At 41.0% G+C, this 16,020-nt stretch overlaps 1 protein-coding gene across 1 annotated transcript in view; it reads left to right on the forward strand.

Moving 5' to 3' along the window:
- The window catches only part of Oxct1 (3-oxoacid CoA-transferase 1), a 109,257-nt gene that overhangs the window by 21,936 nt on the left and 71,301 nt on the right, over window positions 1-16,020 (forward strand). The window contains exons 6-7 of the mRNA XM_050139057.1: window positions 1,432-1,538; window positions 3,757-3,817. Of these exons, the coding sequence (XP_049995014.1) occupies window positions 1,432-1,538; window positions 3,757-3,817 (168 nt within the window). The remainder of the gene's footprint in view (window positions 1-1,431; window positions 1,539-3,756; window positions 3,818-16,020) is intronic.

The following is a 16,020-nucleotide window of genomic DNA, read 5'->3' on the forward strand; positions in this document are numbered from 1 at the left end:
ACCATCATCCCTGGTGGGTTTTCTGTTTGCTTTCCTTTGGGAAAGCTTTGTTGGGGGAATTTTTGATGCTCTGTAGGCCAGGCGTCTCTTGATCTTCCCACAGTCCTCTTGCCTCTGTCTCCAGCGCTGGGATTACAGGACTGTGCCACTACTTGCCTCGTCACTGATGTTCACGGTGATGACTTTTGAAAGACTCAAGCCTTTAAAATAACTTTGCATGTTGTTGCGCAACTAATCTTATATAATTTCATAGTGGTATGGTCTTCATCAGCAGTTTTCCTAGCTCCTGTCTTCTAGTAAGAAACAGGGCTATCTTTGGAGAAGCTTTCCTTTAAGAAACGATCTGTTTGAAACTCTGTAACAGTAAGATTGGAACGTTGCTCAGTGACAGAGCACATGGTAATGTATATGAGACCTCAGGGTCAAGTCTCAGCATCTCCTCCCCGACAAAGCAAAGCAGAAAGTAACTGAACCCCACCTTTGTGTTGGAAACGCATCCAGTCCATTGTCCACTAGAGGGCGCAGTGGGAATGCAGTTAGAATTCGGCTTTCACAGGGCTGCAGTTGTATGGGAGGAATCCAGCCCTCAATGGGATTGTTTCAATTCTGTTTAATTCCCAGGGGCGAATCTCCAAGGGGAAAAGAAAGGAAGAGCATACTGGCAAAGGAGAGTTTTGTTTTGTGCTGTCTCCCAAAAGACCGTGAACGTTTAAAACAAATTCAAAAGCATTGTGTTGTATCAGTAATGACTGAAGATGTGCAATAAGTTAAAACCAACATTTATAAAAGCAAAGGAAGCAAGAAGTTCCTACGAGTAAAGGCAAAAACCATACAGAAATTTTGTGTGAAGAAAATCTACAAAGATATTAATAGAAGGAAGCCCGCATCATGCCCATGCAAATGAGAAAATGCCAGTTCTTTTCACATTAATTTACTTTTTCTGTGATCATCAACTATCTCAACAGTAATTATAGATCACGGATTAATGAGAAGCAATAGAGAAGCCATTTCGTGTAATGTACACATTTTTATTTGGGGAGAGGGATAGAAGGAAAGAGGGGCTGTATTCTATGTCCCCAATGTCACCAAGACAAGAAGAGAGGGGCTGTATTCTATGTCCCCAAAGTCACCAAGACACACAGTCAAATGGATATTGACACACTTTACCGCTTAGACTTGTAGGGGTTTTAGTTCCTCAGACATACTAAACTTGCACTTGTTGTGGGACCTGTGCACAGCATTCTCTTCCTGAAGTCTACCTGGGCTGTGCTGAGAAAGCCTTATGCTACAGATGTAGTCTCTTGAGGTCCCTCCCCCTGAGAAAGCCTCCCTCGCTAGGCTCCTAGAGTGTGCCTCTTCAGAGCACAGTACATAGCACGGTTGTGTGAGTCCCGCCCAAATGTCTGACCGTGAGTCCTGTTTCCCCCGCAGGTGAGGGAGTTTAACGGGCAGCACTTCATTCTGGAGGAAGCAATCACGGGAGACTTTGCTTTGGTGAAGGCCTGGAAAGCGGACCGGGCAGGAAACGTGATTTTCAGGTACTGTGGTAGCTAAAAGGCAAAACAAAACACCTCACCTCCTGTCTTGGATAAAAAAGGAAGTTATACCTCAAGTGGAGTGCCTGCCTATGGCCCTGTGGTGCATTCTCAGCGTTTAAACAAAGCTAATGCAATGGGTGTCAACAGCTCCGTGCTTTCTAAGTTAGGATAGCACAAATGAATGCCGCAGTGAGCTGCTTTCTGACCATTTTTCAGTGGCTTAGAGTCATTCATGCACAGCCGGGTATGCACTTGGGTCTGGAAATGCATGTCGTCCCAGTGGCCCTGATGATATGCTGTATTTGTACTTGTCTGTTCCTGTTGGCTGGATGGCTCGCTAAGTAATTAGATCCAGGGCCGGGATGGAACTGTGTTGATAGAGTGCCTGCCTCAAGCCTATGGCATTACATTCCCAGCAGTGGAGGGTGGAGGAAGGCGCAATACAAGTTCAAAGTCATTCTCACTCCATAGGGAGTTTAAGGCTAGCTTGGGATCTATGAGACCCCATTAAAATGAAACGGGTTAGTGGATGGGGCTGTGGAGAGAATGGGGGTGGGGTGGGAACCTGGATTGGCATTTTTAAAACATCTAATAAATTAAAAAAAGAAATGGATTTATGTACTCTTGTACACAGGTACCTATAATTGTTTTTTTTTTCTATCTATATTTTCATTGCCAAGAGTAGTTATTTTCTTGGCAAACATGACAGCAGCCAACGTGTATTTTTTTTTGGTTTTAATATTGCTATTTTTATACAGTGTCTTGAAAATGTCAAAATTGCTCTGATATTTTGGGGGAAATTGCTGATAATAGTTTAGGTGAGTTCCTTTCCTGTGGGGCCATTGTCTCCCAGGAAAGCCTTCTAAACATTCCATCTGAATAGCTAATTTTCTTCACAAATTCTGAGCTCTTCTTGTTTGCATTATCTGGGTAGCCACAGGCCTTGGTGCTTTTCCTGTCTTTCGATGAACCTCTGCATATTAAGTTCTCAGTAATGACAATTATTTAATGCCTCGGATTTGTAGGTTAGATAGTTGTGTTTTGGAAGTTGGCTATATATGAAAGGTGAGCAACATGGTCTGTTCGGTTATAAAAATCATTTTCTTCCTCATCATTTTGTTATTTGCAGCTTTAATGAAGGATTCTTTTAAAAAGTATTAGTCTTAACAAATGTGGTTTGGCCTCAATCACAGTCAAATCCTCCGCAGCACTTGCGTTTTTAAAAATTTATTTCTGAAGGAATTAACGTGATATTAACGTTCTGATTTCCTGAGTTGTAGGCTTATGACATGCAACTAAATTTGGAAATCCTAGGCAAACTAACACGCTGCCTGCATTCTCTGACCATCAGTGTGATGTTTGTAAAGCTCTGATGCCCTGTAAATAAAACGAATGAAGTATTATAGCAAATATCAGTTACTTCAAGTATTTGTAGAATTTCTTCCCGTGCTCTGATGCCTACCTGTGGTTTCTGAAGACTTTACTTGGGCCTCTAAGCTCCGACTGTGTGTAGGTGCTAATGGTCACTGAATGGTGGCCCAATGAAAGCTCTCAGCCCAGTGGTCAAGCAGTGTAGACTCTCAGAATACAAATATCACTTGTAGTCACTAGGACAACTGGTCCATACATCACACCATTGTTCTCCCGAGTGATTGTTAGGTGGACTCACAGTGCCTGTGAGTGTTCATATACTGTCAGTTAGTGGAAACTTCTTTTTTAGTAGGAAAAGATTGTACCCTCTCCTGTGAAGCATTTGGTCCTCTATCCCTTTTTCTTTGCCTTTGTGGTACTGGAGTGTAGCCCCAGGGCCTGGTGCACACCAAGGAAGTGCTTCATCCCCACGCTGCATCCCTAACTCTTTCTACTTTTTAAAAAGTTTCTCAGTGGGATATTTAACTACGGCGGCCAAGTTTAATCTCAGTTAAAAGATTAGGAGATTTTAATTTCAGATATCTGCGAATACCCATTTTATTTTTCTGTGTAAAAGCTATTGATTGAACATGAAAAAATGGCCTTTCCCTCCACCTACTCTCAAAGCCATATAAATGGGATGAAATGGCCATGAGAGCTTTTAAGTTTCAAGGTGGTTGGTTGTAAGTCATGCACTCTCAGGTGTACAGATTCTTGGCAGCAACTCTTTTAGTCTGCATTTTCAAGTTGAAAGAGAGGAGTTCGTCTTTGATCTTTCTCCCTCCTCTCTCCTCCTTGTCTGATATAGGAAGAGCGCAAGAAACTTCAATTTGCCCATGTGCAAAGCTGCCGGAACCACGGTGGTGGAGGTAAGAAAAGAGGCTTGTGAGTTCATGCTATGAATTTTTCATTTCATCTTGTTTTATTTTTGGCGTTAGTTTTCAGGGGGACAAACAAGGAGAGTTTTGTTTTGTCTTAGATAGGGAGGGATTCTCTTTATATAATTTAGATATGTTGGCAGCTTTCTGGTCAGCTGTGCTCACTGGAATGATGGGTTGTCTTTGGAAATACACTTGGCTTATAAAAGACGTTTGGTCTTTGAACAAAATAAGATGAAAATCTAAGATGCATTGATAGACTGTCATGTCATACTGCTGAATGACAAGAAATTGTCTGAGAAATACATTGAGAAATAATTTTACAAATATCATGGAAATATTTATAACAAGGTAGGTACAATATCACTTAGTTATATGATCTTATGGGACCTCGTGTTCCACATGTAGTCAGTCATATGTGGTGCACGACTGTGCATGGCATTCCGGTAAAGTAGGAAGTCACACCACTTGGATTGATTGGCTTACTGAGTATGATGATTGGAATTTTTTAACACGGAGTGCTGTACAAATAGCTACTGTAATAGGTTCACTCAGAGCAGTTGAATCCAGGCATCGACTGACATCATTGGGCATCGTAGCATCTGAAAGAGGCTTGGACCATTGCAGAGACTTTTTAGACTTAATGATTTGGGATAGAAATAGTTGCTTGTACCACCTGCCTGTCATTTCGGGGTATACATATGTGAATTTCAAAGGAGACTTCAAAATGATTCTCAGCGTGGCTTAGAGATTCATCTTGAACCAACTCTTTTTTTAAAAAAATATTTATTTATTTATTATGTATACAATATTCTGTCTGTGTGTCTGTGGTGCCAGAGGAGGGCACCAGACCCCATTACAGATGGTTGTGAGCCACCATGTGGTTGCTGGGAATTGAACTCAGGACCTTTGGAAGAGCAGGCAATGCTCTTAACCTCTGAGCCATCTCTCCAGCCCCTTGAACCAACTCTTAATAGGAGTTTGGCATAGTCTTCCTTAGGGAGGACTTTGTGGGAACCTAATTTGGGACGTGGAAATGTGAATATATGTTCCTAACTTTCCACCTGATGGTCATGTTGTGTGACATCTCTTATGTGACATTTGGAATCCACAGTTGGCTAAGGTGTTACTTCACGGTGACACTTCAGGAACACTTTCTCAGAGAAAGTGAAGTACAATGTTTCCCCAAGTGATGGGGAATGTGTCATTTTCCATCCAGTTTTATTTTTCAGTGGTTTTGCTATATTGTGTGCATCCCAAAAACGGATCATGCAACCCTTGTGTGTGTATCTTATTTCTTATTTATTGAATGATTTTAATGACAAGACTGTGGCACATGTCTGTAGTATCAGTGAAGTTAGATTGTTTTGTACTGTGACAAAACACCACGACCAAAAACAACTTGAGGATTACAGAGGGTTTATTTCATCTCATAGCTTGTAGCCCATCATCCAGGGAAGTCAGGACAGGAACTTGAGGCAGAAACTTGGAGATGGGAACTGGGAACTGAAGCACAGGTCATGTTTACTCGCTTGCTCTCCCCATGGTTTGCTCATCTTGCTTTCTTATACAACTCAGGACCACTTGTCCAAGATGGGCCCTCAATCAATCATTAATGATGTTAAATACTCCACAGCTTTGCCCAAGATTCCCTCTTTAAGTCCTGGAGTTAAGAACATTGACTGCTCTTCCAGAGAACTAGGGTTCGATTCTCAGGAGCCACATGAGGACCCACAATGGTCTGTAACTCCACTTCTATGTAATCTAACGCCTTCTTCTAGCTTCCAGGTACTAAGAACGTATATGGCACACACACATATAGGCATAACCACCTATATGCTTGAAATAATAATAATACTTTTTAAAACCGACTCTCTTTTCCTAGATATGGGTTTATGTCTAGGTTTGTGTCAAGTTGAAAGAAACCAGCCAGCACAAAGACCTGCAGCGAATAGCTTAATGTTGGGTTACCCTCGCTTCTACACATCTACAAGAAACTGGCATTATCTTGGGTAGAATTCTCTTTTAATTATTATCCTAGTATAATCTGATTCTTTTCAGCAACATGTATTTCTTATAGGAGCAAAAATGAACTTTTTGGTGTCCAAGAGACAATGCAGATAGCAAGAGAGGGTCCCTTTGGTTGTAGGGAGAGAGAAAGTTATTGAACTGCTGTAGCAGTTCAGTATTGGACAGGTTGTTTCCAGGTTATGGCTATGACAAACAAAGCTGCTATGAACATAGTTGAGCATGTGTCCTTGTGGCACGACTGCGCATCCTTTGGATATATACCCCAAACTGGTATTCCTTGGTCTTGAGGACGGTTGTTTCCAAATTTTCTGAGAAATTGCCATACTGATATTCAAAGGGGCTGTACCAGCTGGCATTCCCACCAGCAAGGCAGGAGTACTCCCTTTACCCCACAACCTCTCCAGCATAAGTTGTCATCAGTGGTTTTGATTTTGGCCATTCTTACAGGTATAAGATGGAATCTCAGAGTTGTTTTGATTTGCATTTCTCTGATGGCCAAGGATGTTGAGCATTTCCTTAAGTGTCTTTCAGCCATTTTAGATTCTTCTGTTGAGAGTTCTCTGTTTAGGTCTGTACCCCATTATTTTGTTTTATTTTTTCTTTCGATAACCAATTACTTGAGTTCTTTGTATATTTTGGAGATCAGTCCATTGTCTGATGTGGGTTTGGTGAAGATCTTTTCCCATTTAGCATCCTGCCAGAACAAGCCATCTTTGAACACATGACCTTCCTGCCTCCATCTACCAAGTGTTTGTGTTCTGTAAATTGTGACCAACACATGTTGTTCAATTATATAACAGTTCATTTACAATAAATGTTTTATACAGAAAAATAAACCAACATGTGTATGAAAAAGAAGAGAAAATCAAATCGCCTTTGATATTAATCATTTCTACCATGTATAAATAACAGTGTTGCATTTGGGGATATGTTTTCTCTTTCTGTTGTGTTCTATATATACTTATGCTATATAAAAACAAAGGGATGAACAGTGATGTGTGACTATCATCACATGCACCTTTCAGAAATGGGGCAGCCATTTGAGTATTTCCCTATGAAGCTGTAGCCCCATCAGCTCTGGTTGTGTTTGCCTGCCCCTGGTGAAGGAACTGGGTGCTTATTTGAGAGAAACAGTAGAAGTGGGTACATATATTGGCACACAAGCCAGAGAGAGGTTTCTCTTTTTAGCCCAGACTGTTATTTCTGGACTTTCTCTGAGTGGGCGAAGTCTTCCCTGACAATCTTCAGAGGTTGATGAGTAAAACCAGCCCGGAGCGACTCCTGGGCGTTGCACTGCGTGTGCGTGTGTGTGTGTGTGTGTGTGTGTCTGTGTGTGTGATGAGAGCAGCGGGGGCTGTTTAGTCTCCCAGGCTGGCTCTGTTGGCTCTCTCTCTGGAGGACTCTTGTCGTCCTCCCAACACCCCATGACACCTACTCCCCATCTCCTGTGTGCATAGCATGCTTAACATAAATCTGGGGGAGAGCTGAGAGCGCTTCACTTTGGAGATAATGCAACCTGCATGTGCATGTTGTCACAGAGGGTCGTCTGACTCAGCCACGGAAGGCTGCCAGTGCTGCCTGTGACTGAAATAACCTGGCTGTTTCTGGTCTTTATTTTATTTTACTTTTCCGTTTTTGGGGTTTTTGGGGTGTGTATGCGTGTCAGTATGAGTAGCCTGTACTCTGTGTATATGTGTGCCTGTGTGTGTGTGTGTGTCAGTGTCATTGGCTTGTGCTGCATGTGTGTGTGTGTTGTGTGTATGTTCGTGCACGATCCCCTTCCAACTATTTTGATTAATTTTGAGTTTTAGTTTCAATAACTATATTCATTTTCATGACTTAAATTCGTTTCTATTACCTAGTATTTATATTATGATATATTGACATAACGGAATATGAAAAAACCATTTGCATAACACGATAATAGATACACACAAATACAGATAAGCCACCTGCTCGGCATACAAAAATTGAAGATTTATGAGTTATCTATTTGAAGATAAGAGCCTGCTCCTCCCCTCCAACCACTGTCATGATACTACATGTTTTTAGCTCCCCCCTTTTAAAATCTGTGTCGTAAGGAGATGTAGAAATCCGTTTTACAAAATGAAAACACAAAGTTTCTTTTGTTACATCTGCAAGAGCAAAGCTTTGGAAACTGTGACTTCATATTCTGTATCAGTGACAGACAAAGCCATCTTTTCTTAGGAGGGTGACTTGAGGACTTGAGGCAAAGATTAGGTGGACATCTGCCATCCACCATGTGTTGTGCCTGGGTAGGGAGTACAGAAAGGTGAAGATTGCAGTATAAACAACATTGCAAAGGTATGCTTAACATGTGTATTTTCACAAAGGGCTCTGAACATAGGTGACTAAGCAGAGGGAGTAATGAACCCTCCTATGCCTAATACAGCTGCAGCAACTGTCCATCATCCTTCCTGCCCCACCCCTGTGTCATCCATTTTACCTTGAAACAAGTGCTAGGTATGATTCAGTGATGTCTTAACACAAGTTCTCTGATGCACAGAAGTCCTGGCGCTGCTGGCACTTCTCAGGGTGCTGCAAATTCACCAGTGAAGAGAGAGGGAGAGAGAGAGGGAGAGAAAGAGAGAGAGAGAGAGAGAGAGAGAGAGTTCTCTACCCTTGGGGAACCTTCATTCTCATCCAGATGGCCAGAAGGTAGAGTAAGTGAGATGGAGCGCATATAAAATAATAATGTTATATTAATGAGAAAAGGAGTATGAAATGTTAAGGAAAGAAAGAGAATTCTTAATCAAGGTGTTTAGTGAAAAGCCTTGTTGTGATGATCCTTTAGCAAACAACTCAAGAAAACGAGGAACTTAGGTTTTCAGTTAAGGGAGGGGCAGCTTCTTATGGGGCATGGGAGAAGTAGCATGCACAGAGCGGTGGGGAGGACGAGTGCCCTGTGCGTTTGTAGAATGAGGCTGCAGATTCTCTTGTCTTCTGAGCATGCCCGTAGACAAAATCCTATGTTGAGCGTAGCTTTCATGAGAGGGTAGTGATGGTATCTTCTTCAGAGCTAGGTGAAATGTGATTTTTATTTTTAGGATATTTTATAATAGTTTCCATGAAATTATTCAACCTTCTTACAGTTTGGCTGTGATTAGCCCCCTCCACCAACCCCATTCTGGAAGCTGGTCCTCATTATGACAATACTAAGAACTAATGGAACCTTTAAGATTTGGGGATTAGTGGAAAGGAGATTAGGTAGGTAATGGGGTTACTTCCCTTAAGAGGGATTAACAGGAGTCTTCTGGAGTGAATTAGTCTCTAGAATGTGGATTGCTCAAGGCTGCCATCTTGCTTTCTCTCTATGTTCATTGAGTTTGGGAACCCTCAGCAGAGGCTGTAGTGATGGGGCTACCTGGTCTTGACTTCCAGTCTCTAAAATGATGAATGGACACATTGCTTTTGTCTGTAATGGACACAGACCAGTCCTTTGCTGTAATAACAGACAGCAGAATAATACTTCAGCCTGACAGTGAGAACAAGATGAGGAAGAATGTGATTTCAAAACAGGAACATCTTGGGGTGTGTATGTGTGTCAGTATGAGTAGTGTGTACTCTGTATGTGTGCCTGTGTGTGTATATATATGTGTCAGTGTCATTGGCTTGTGCTGTATGTGTGTGTGTGTGTGTGTGTTGTGTGTGTGTTTGTAACTTAGGTGTTGTAACTCCTTGCTCCTCTTAATTTTCTTTTTATTTATTTATTTTTAATTTTATGCATATCAATGCTTTGTTTGTATGTATACTTATCTCTTTACTGCTTGTGTGCCTGGCACCGTGTGAGGTCAAAGAGGAATCTGGTCCACTGGAACTGGAGTTACAGATGGCTGTAAGCTGCCATGTGGGTGCTGGGCTTTGAACCCATGTCCTCTAGAAGAGGAGCCCTTCTTTTTTTTTTTTTGTTTATTTATTAAAGATTTCTGTCTCTTCCCCACCGCTGCCTCCCATTTCCCTCCCCCTCCCCCAACCAAGTCCCCCTCCCTCGTCAGCCCAAAGAGCAATCAGGGTTCCCTGCCCTGTGGGAAGTCCAAGGACCACCCACCTCCATCCAGGTCTAGTAAGGTGAGCATCCAAACTGCCTAGGCTCCCACAAAGCCAGTACAGTGCAGTAGGATCAAAAACCCATTGCCATTGTTCTTGAGTTCTCAGTAGTCCTCATTGTCTGCTATGTTCGTCGAGACCGGTTTTATCCTAGGCTTTTTCAGACCCAGGCCAGCTGGCCTTGGTGAGTTCCCGATAGAACATCCCCATTGTCTCAGTGTGTGGGTGCACCCCTTAAGGTCCTGAGTTCCTTGTTCGTGCTCTCTCTCCTTCTGCTCCTGATTTGGACCTTGAGATTTCAGTCCGGTGCTCCAATGTGGGTCTCTGTCTCTGTCTCCTTTCATCGCCTGATGAAGGTTAATATTCAGGAGGATGCCTATATGTTTTTGGAGCCCTTATTCTTGACTGCTGAGCTATCTCCCCATCTAGCTTTTATCTGAGATCTAGAGATTACTAAGATCTTGATGCAGGATTACAAAAGCAATGGGATTCAGTCTGTGGACCATAAAAGGGCAAAAATGGCGTAAACGGAATGACAACAGCAAAATAAAGCTGCTCTCACCATAGGGCAAATGCTTTTAACTGTGTTGAGGAATTTTTCTAGATAGATCCAGGTTCAAATATTCATGCGACACACAGGCAATAATTGCTCACACCTGTGCAGAAGTCATGCACACAAACATCTCTGACTGGCATGTGGAGACACGGTATTTGTGAGAACTTGGCTGACCTGCCAAACTTGACGTTCAGTGAGTGAATGCCCTTCAGTACACTTTAAGCATTAACCCAGAAGAGCTCCCTGTCTCAGTTCGTCAGCGAGAACAATGAGGCCGATGAAGAACCAGCCTACCCTACCACATAGTGGTGCACAGTTGTAATTTTAGCACTCAAGAGGCGCTTGTAGGAGGGTTGCAAGTTTGGGGCCAGACTGGGCAACACAATGAGTTCGGGGCTAGCCTGGATGACACACAGTAAGACCCTGTTTCAATAACAAATGAAAGGGAAAAAAAAGCAAAGAACTGAAATAATATATCCTGATCTCTTGGACCCACCTGTTTTGGTCTGGCGGTGTTGAACAAACACAAAGAGGAAAGCCGAAGAGAGATGTTTGCTATGACAAGAGGAGGGAAAAGAATCTGTCATTCAACCAGGAGAGCCTTCGATCTGAGAAAGAATGTCATTGACATCTTGGTTCTTTTGGCATGGATGTGGGAACGATGGAAATCATGCATGTAGTTTATTTTGCTTTTAGACCCATTAAATTATATAATGTCTTCAACTCGCATTTATTTTCTTCATAATTTTTCAGTTATTTGTGCTTTATTTTCCTTTTCCTTTATGAGACCTCTCTAGAAGAAGTATCTATAAATTCTGTGCTTTTAAGTTTGGCCAGGTTTAAAATGCTTTGACAGAAAGTCTGCTAATATCCAACATAATTGCACTAAATGACCTGTTTTAGGGTATTGAAGTATTTAAAGACTGTTCATTTCCTTGAATTCTCATGACATATTGGCTTGGTTTAAAAAATGGAGACTAATGGAGATGTATTTAGTGAAGACATATTCTACTTACCTAATGGTAAAATAACCTTAATAATAAAATTACTATAACATTAATAAATGTAGAATATAGACTTGGTGAATGCCTGCTAGTTCCTTCTTTCCTTTCCTTTCCTTTCTTTCTTTCTTTCTTTCTTTCTTTCTTTCTTTCTTTCTTTCTTCCTTCCTTCCTTCCTTCCTTCCTTCCTTCCTTCCTTCCTTCCTTTCTTTTTTTTTTTTCGTTTTTCGAACAGCGTTTCTCTGTAGCTCTGGGGATTCTCCTGGAACTCGCTCTGTAGACCAGGCTGGCCTCAAACTCACAGAGGTCCACCTGTCTCTGCCTCTTGGGTGCTGGGATTAATTCTTTTCTCTTTTAGTGACTTGTAAATTCCTAAATATAAGTCTTAACTTCAGGACCACTTGCATGGAGAACAGCAGACTAAAAATGAGATTCATTGATGATAAAGATATGTTAAATAAAGTGCTAATCTTGACATTTTATTTCTTGTTGCTTGGTAACAATGCAGCAACTTTGAGAGGGTTCCATTATCTCTGGCACAATGGACATGGTTGCATTGTGAGGTAGAAACACCCATTATAGCAAGTGATTTGTGTGCCATTATCCTCACAAGAGTTTGGTTCAGCTTCTTTTTGTTAGTTCAGAGTTCCTGAAAGACAAAGTCATTTTAATAATATATTGTTTTTTGATGGATTGGTGACATTATTTTAGCTATTTTCAGCTTTTTACTTTGTAACTATTTATAATTTTCTAGGCTTTACAAATTTCTCTTTTAGGGACTTGTACATGTAAATCTAGGTATTTCAATGTTATTAATGAAAATATGCTTCTTCATTGGTTTTTAACAAGTATCTTTTGTCTTTGACTATGTGGAGACGGAGGGCAGAATTCTTTGTCTTATGAGCAATGGTCAGGATGTAGCCCTTACCTCTCTCTAGTATAGAGTATTTCTATTTTAGTAACCACTTCAGGAGATCAGAAGAACAAAGCTTGTCGAGTTGTGGTTTGTTTTAAAGGAATGGCTGAATCATATTGTGTATAGCTATACTTTTCTCTGTGCTATTTTTTATGTGGTGTAATTATTATGATTTAAAACAAACTTATATAACCTGTGGCCTATTTTTGTACTACCTAAGATCCTAAAATGCTTCTTCAGTTTTAGAGGGTTATTTGAGAAAGAGGAAGAAACCTACATGGCCGCGGTAATGGCGTGTAGCTCACAGGTGATTACAAAAGGCATTAACTGTCAGCAAGAAAATGTTTGAAGACTCTTGCTTATAGCTTGATGTTCATTTTACAATCGGAATATATTAAACATCAGTTAGTCTTATGCCTTTCAAAGCCAATGAACTCAGATAGAATTGAGAAAAGACAATGGTAGCCAGATTGAAGAGAAACTAGTATGTGATTGGCTGCAGGATTCGTAGGCTTGTTTTGGGCCACTCCTCAGGAGATGATGGTTGCATACATTCAGTACCTTGCTTATCCAGCTGTGGTTGTCACAGTCTATGTCCTTCATACCTCTTTCATTACATGTGACTTAACTGAGATAAAATTAAATGTCGACAGATCCATTCTCCTAGAAGTATCTGTCTTTTTTTTTTTTTTTTTGACTGACTTCATGTTTGTAGGCCTGTTCTTGCACACAGATGGACAGTCATGAGATCAGCAACTCTGGGGTTTGAGCTGAGGACTTCTCCCCCTTGACAGGGTTCACAGGAGGCTGCTTTAGTTACCTAAATAAATACATGGAGAAAGTTGGCTTCGCATCATGAAAATATCCTGTTCCGCTTAGAAAATACCCTGTTTGGTTTATAATTGGACTTTAAATTTTGGAAAAGTTTTGCTGGCCCAAGCAAAAGCTAGGGAAGACATATTCATCGTTACCAAATTCATAGGAATATACAGGTTATCTAAAAAGCTGCAGGATTAAATCTGTTTAAAAGACTTTGAAAGTTTTGGGTTTAATGCAAATTTCTCTCAACTTGGAAGTGATGAAACTCATTCATTTTGAGAACTGGGTTTTCAGAAGTTGAATTAAAGTCTTTCAGAGTAAAGGAAGCATTAAATAGACACCTCAATGGAATAATATAATCTCAGACACTACTACACAAAGAAATATTTTGGGTGCTTTTTTTAATAGAGTTTTACATTTTTAAATTTTGATTTATTTGCTGTTTGAGACAGAGTCTCTCTCCTGGCTGTCCTGGAACTCACTATGTTGATCAGGCTGGCCTCAAACTCACAGAGATCCTCCTGCCTCTGTCTCCTGAGTGCAGGGATTAAAGGCGGGTGTCACCATGTCTGGCCAGGGGTTTAAAATATTCTAACCTTTATTTTCATTTTATGTGTATGGGGTGTTTTGTCTTCATGTATGTCTGTGCATCGCGTGCATTCATTGCCTACAGAGGCCAGAAGAATACATCCAGTCCTCAGGAACTGAGTTAGAGACATTTGTGAGCTGTCATATGGGCGCTGGGATATTGAGCCTAGGTTGTCTGGAAGAACAGCATTCTTAACTGCTAAGCCGTCACTCCAACCCATTTATAGGGTTTAAAAACAATTTTATTGAGAATTTCATACATGCATCTGTGTGTTTTGATCAAAAGTATCCTCCAATTCCTCTGTTTCAATTCCTTCCCTATCTGCCCCACCACTTTCCCCTCCCAACATCATGTAATCTGTTTTTAAATTCACGGAGTCCACTTAGTGCTATCAGTATGTGCACAGGTATAGGGATACCTACTAGAAATCGGGTCGTTTCTTGGCCCACATCACTGAAGGAAATTGGCTCATTGTTCCCCAGCAGCCATCACAAGCCGGCAGATCCCCAGCTAGGAGTAGGACATTTTGAGCCCTCTTCATCCATGTTGGAATTTTGGCTGGCTTGTTCTTGCTCAGGTCTCAGATATGTCGTCACAGCCAGTGTGAGTTCATGTGTGCAGCAGCCTTGACAGGTCTAGCAAGTATTGTTTTATTGTGAACATCCATTCCTTCTGCCCAGCAGCCTTCCCACAACTCTCCCTTAATGATCTCCGAGCCTGGGGGAGAAGGCTGTACCAGAGTGGATCATGCTATCGTTTCTTATTCCCTCAGAGCTGACCAGTTAAAGGTTTATGTATTACTCACCATCCATTGCAAAAAGAAGCTTTTCTGATAGGAGTTGAAAGATGCACTTGTGGGAATAGAAATAAGAACTTGGGGAATGGTTTATTGCTATGTTCATTTGGCAGAATAATAGATTAGGTTCTCCCCTAGGGTTCATGGACTAGCCAACCACGGGTTTTTGGCCCAGTTAACTGTACCAGACATGAGTTTCATATTGTGGAGCAGGCCTCAAATCAAATCAGAAACTAAATGATTACTCCTGTAACATTTATTATTACACCAGTGGGCTTATCTTCTCAGTCTGTGTTATTGTAGCATGCAGGGCGTGAGACCACTGGTTCCTTTTTTCCCTGGTTGATGTGTACGCAGCATGTTCGAGCACTGTGAAAGCTAGCTAGTAGGGATGAAGCTGCCAGGTCATTGTCAGTTTGTTTTCTTCATGTCTTGTGACTCAAGTCTATGTTGTCTATAGCAATAGGGCCTTGTCATCAAGCTCTGGAGAGATGAAAAGCAGTGATAATAGCCTGCACAGTTTTGGGGTGGGGAACCTACTGGATCTCATTGACTAACAATGTACTGATGCTTTTCTGTCATGGTGATTTTGACATCTAAATGTTTGTACTCAAAGGTGTTTATTTTTCTTTTTTGTTGGTTCATATTTTTCATGTACAAGGTAACATTTTATATAAAAATTGATGGAGACTAGGTTTTTAAAGGAGGTAAACTAATGGAATGGGATTTTTTTTTCATTATGAAAGTTACCTTTGTAGTGCAGGAGGGTCAGTAAAGCTCTAAGTATTGTGTATTCAGCTAACGTGCATTCTGCTCTGCACCATGGGGTAGACACCGTAAGTGAGGAATTTTCAACAGTGGCAATAGCAAGTTATAGCCTAATAACAATAAACGTAACAATAGCAAACATAGCATCAACAAGGCCATTTATACCGTGCACTTTAGCACAGAGTCCTTGAAGTCACTTTTTAAAACAACCCGCTGAGGTACATATTATTAACTCTTGTTTTATAGAAGGAAGAAATGGGGATAAAGAAAAGCTTTAAAGTAAAAGACTAGAAGCCAGTGGAGAGCATATTTACACATGCTTTTGTATTTCATATTTTTTTCTTTCTGTTTTCTTTTGCTTTCTTCCACAGCTTCTGTTGTTCAGCACAAGCAGATGATGGCAAGTGTGTTTTCTGGCAAAGATTTTACCTTATTACACTTTTTAGTTTTAATACTTTTGTATCATTTATTGTAAGGAGGTTTCTGTCCTGCCAAGTCCCGCAATAATACACAGAAACTATATTATTTGCAATACTGTTTGGCCAATAGATTAAGTATATTTCTGGCTAGCTCATATCTTAAATTAATCCATCTCCATTAATCTGTGTATCAACACAAGGCTGTGGCTTGTCGGGTAAAGTTCCAGTGTC

Source organism: Alexandromys fortis, unplaced genomic scaffold, assembly GCF_014885135.2.
Source record: "Alexandromys fortis isolate MF-2015 unplaced genomic scaffold, M_Fortis_MF-2015_v1.1 scaffold_37, whole genome shotgun sequence".
NCBI classification, from domain to species: Eukaryota; Metazoa; Chordata; class Mammalia; order Rodentia; family Cricetidae; genus Alexandromys; species Alexandromys fortis.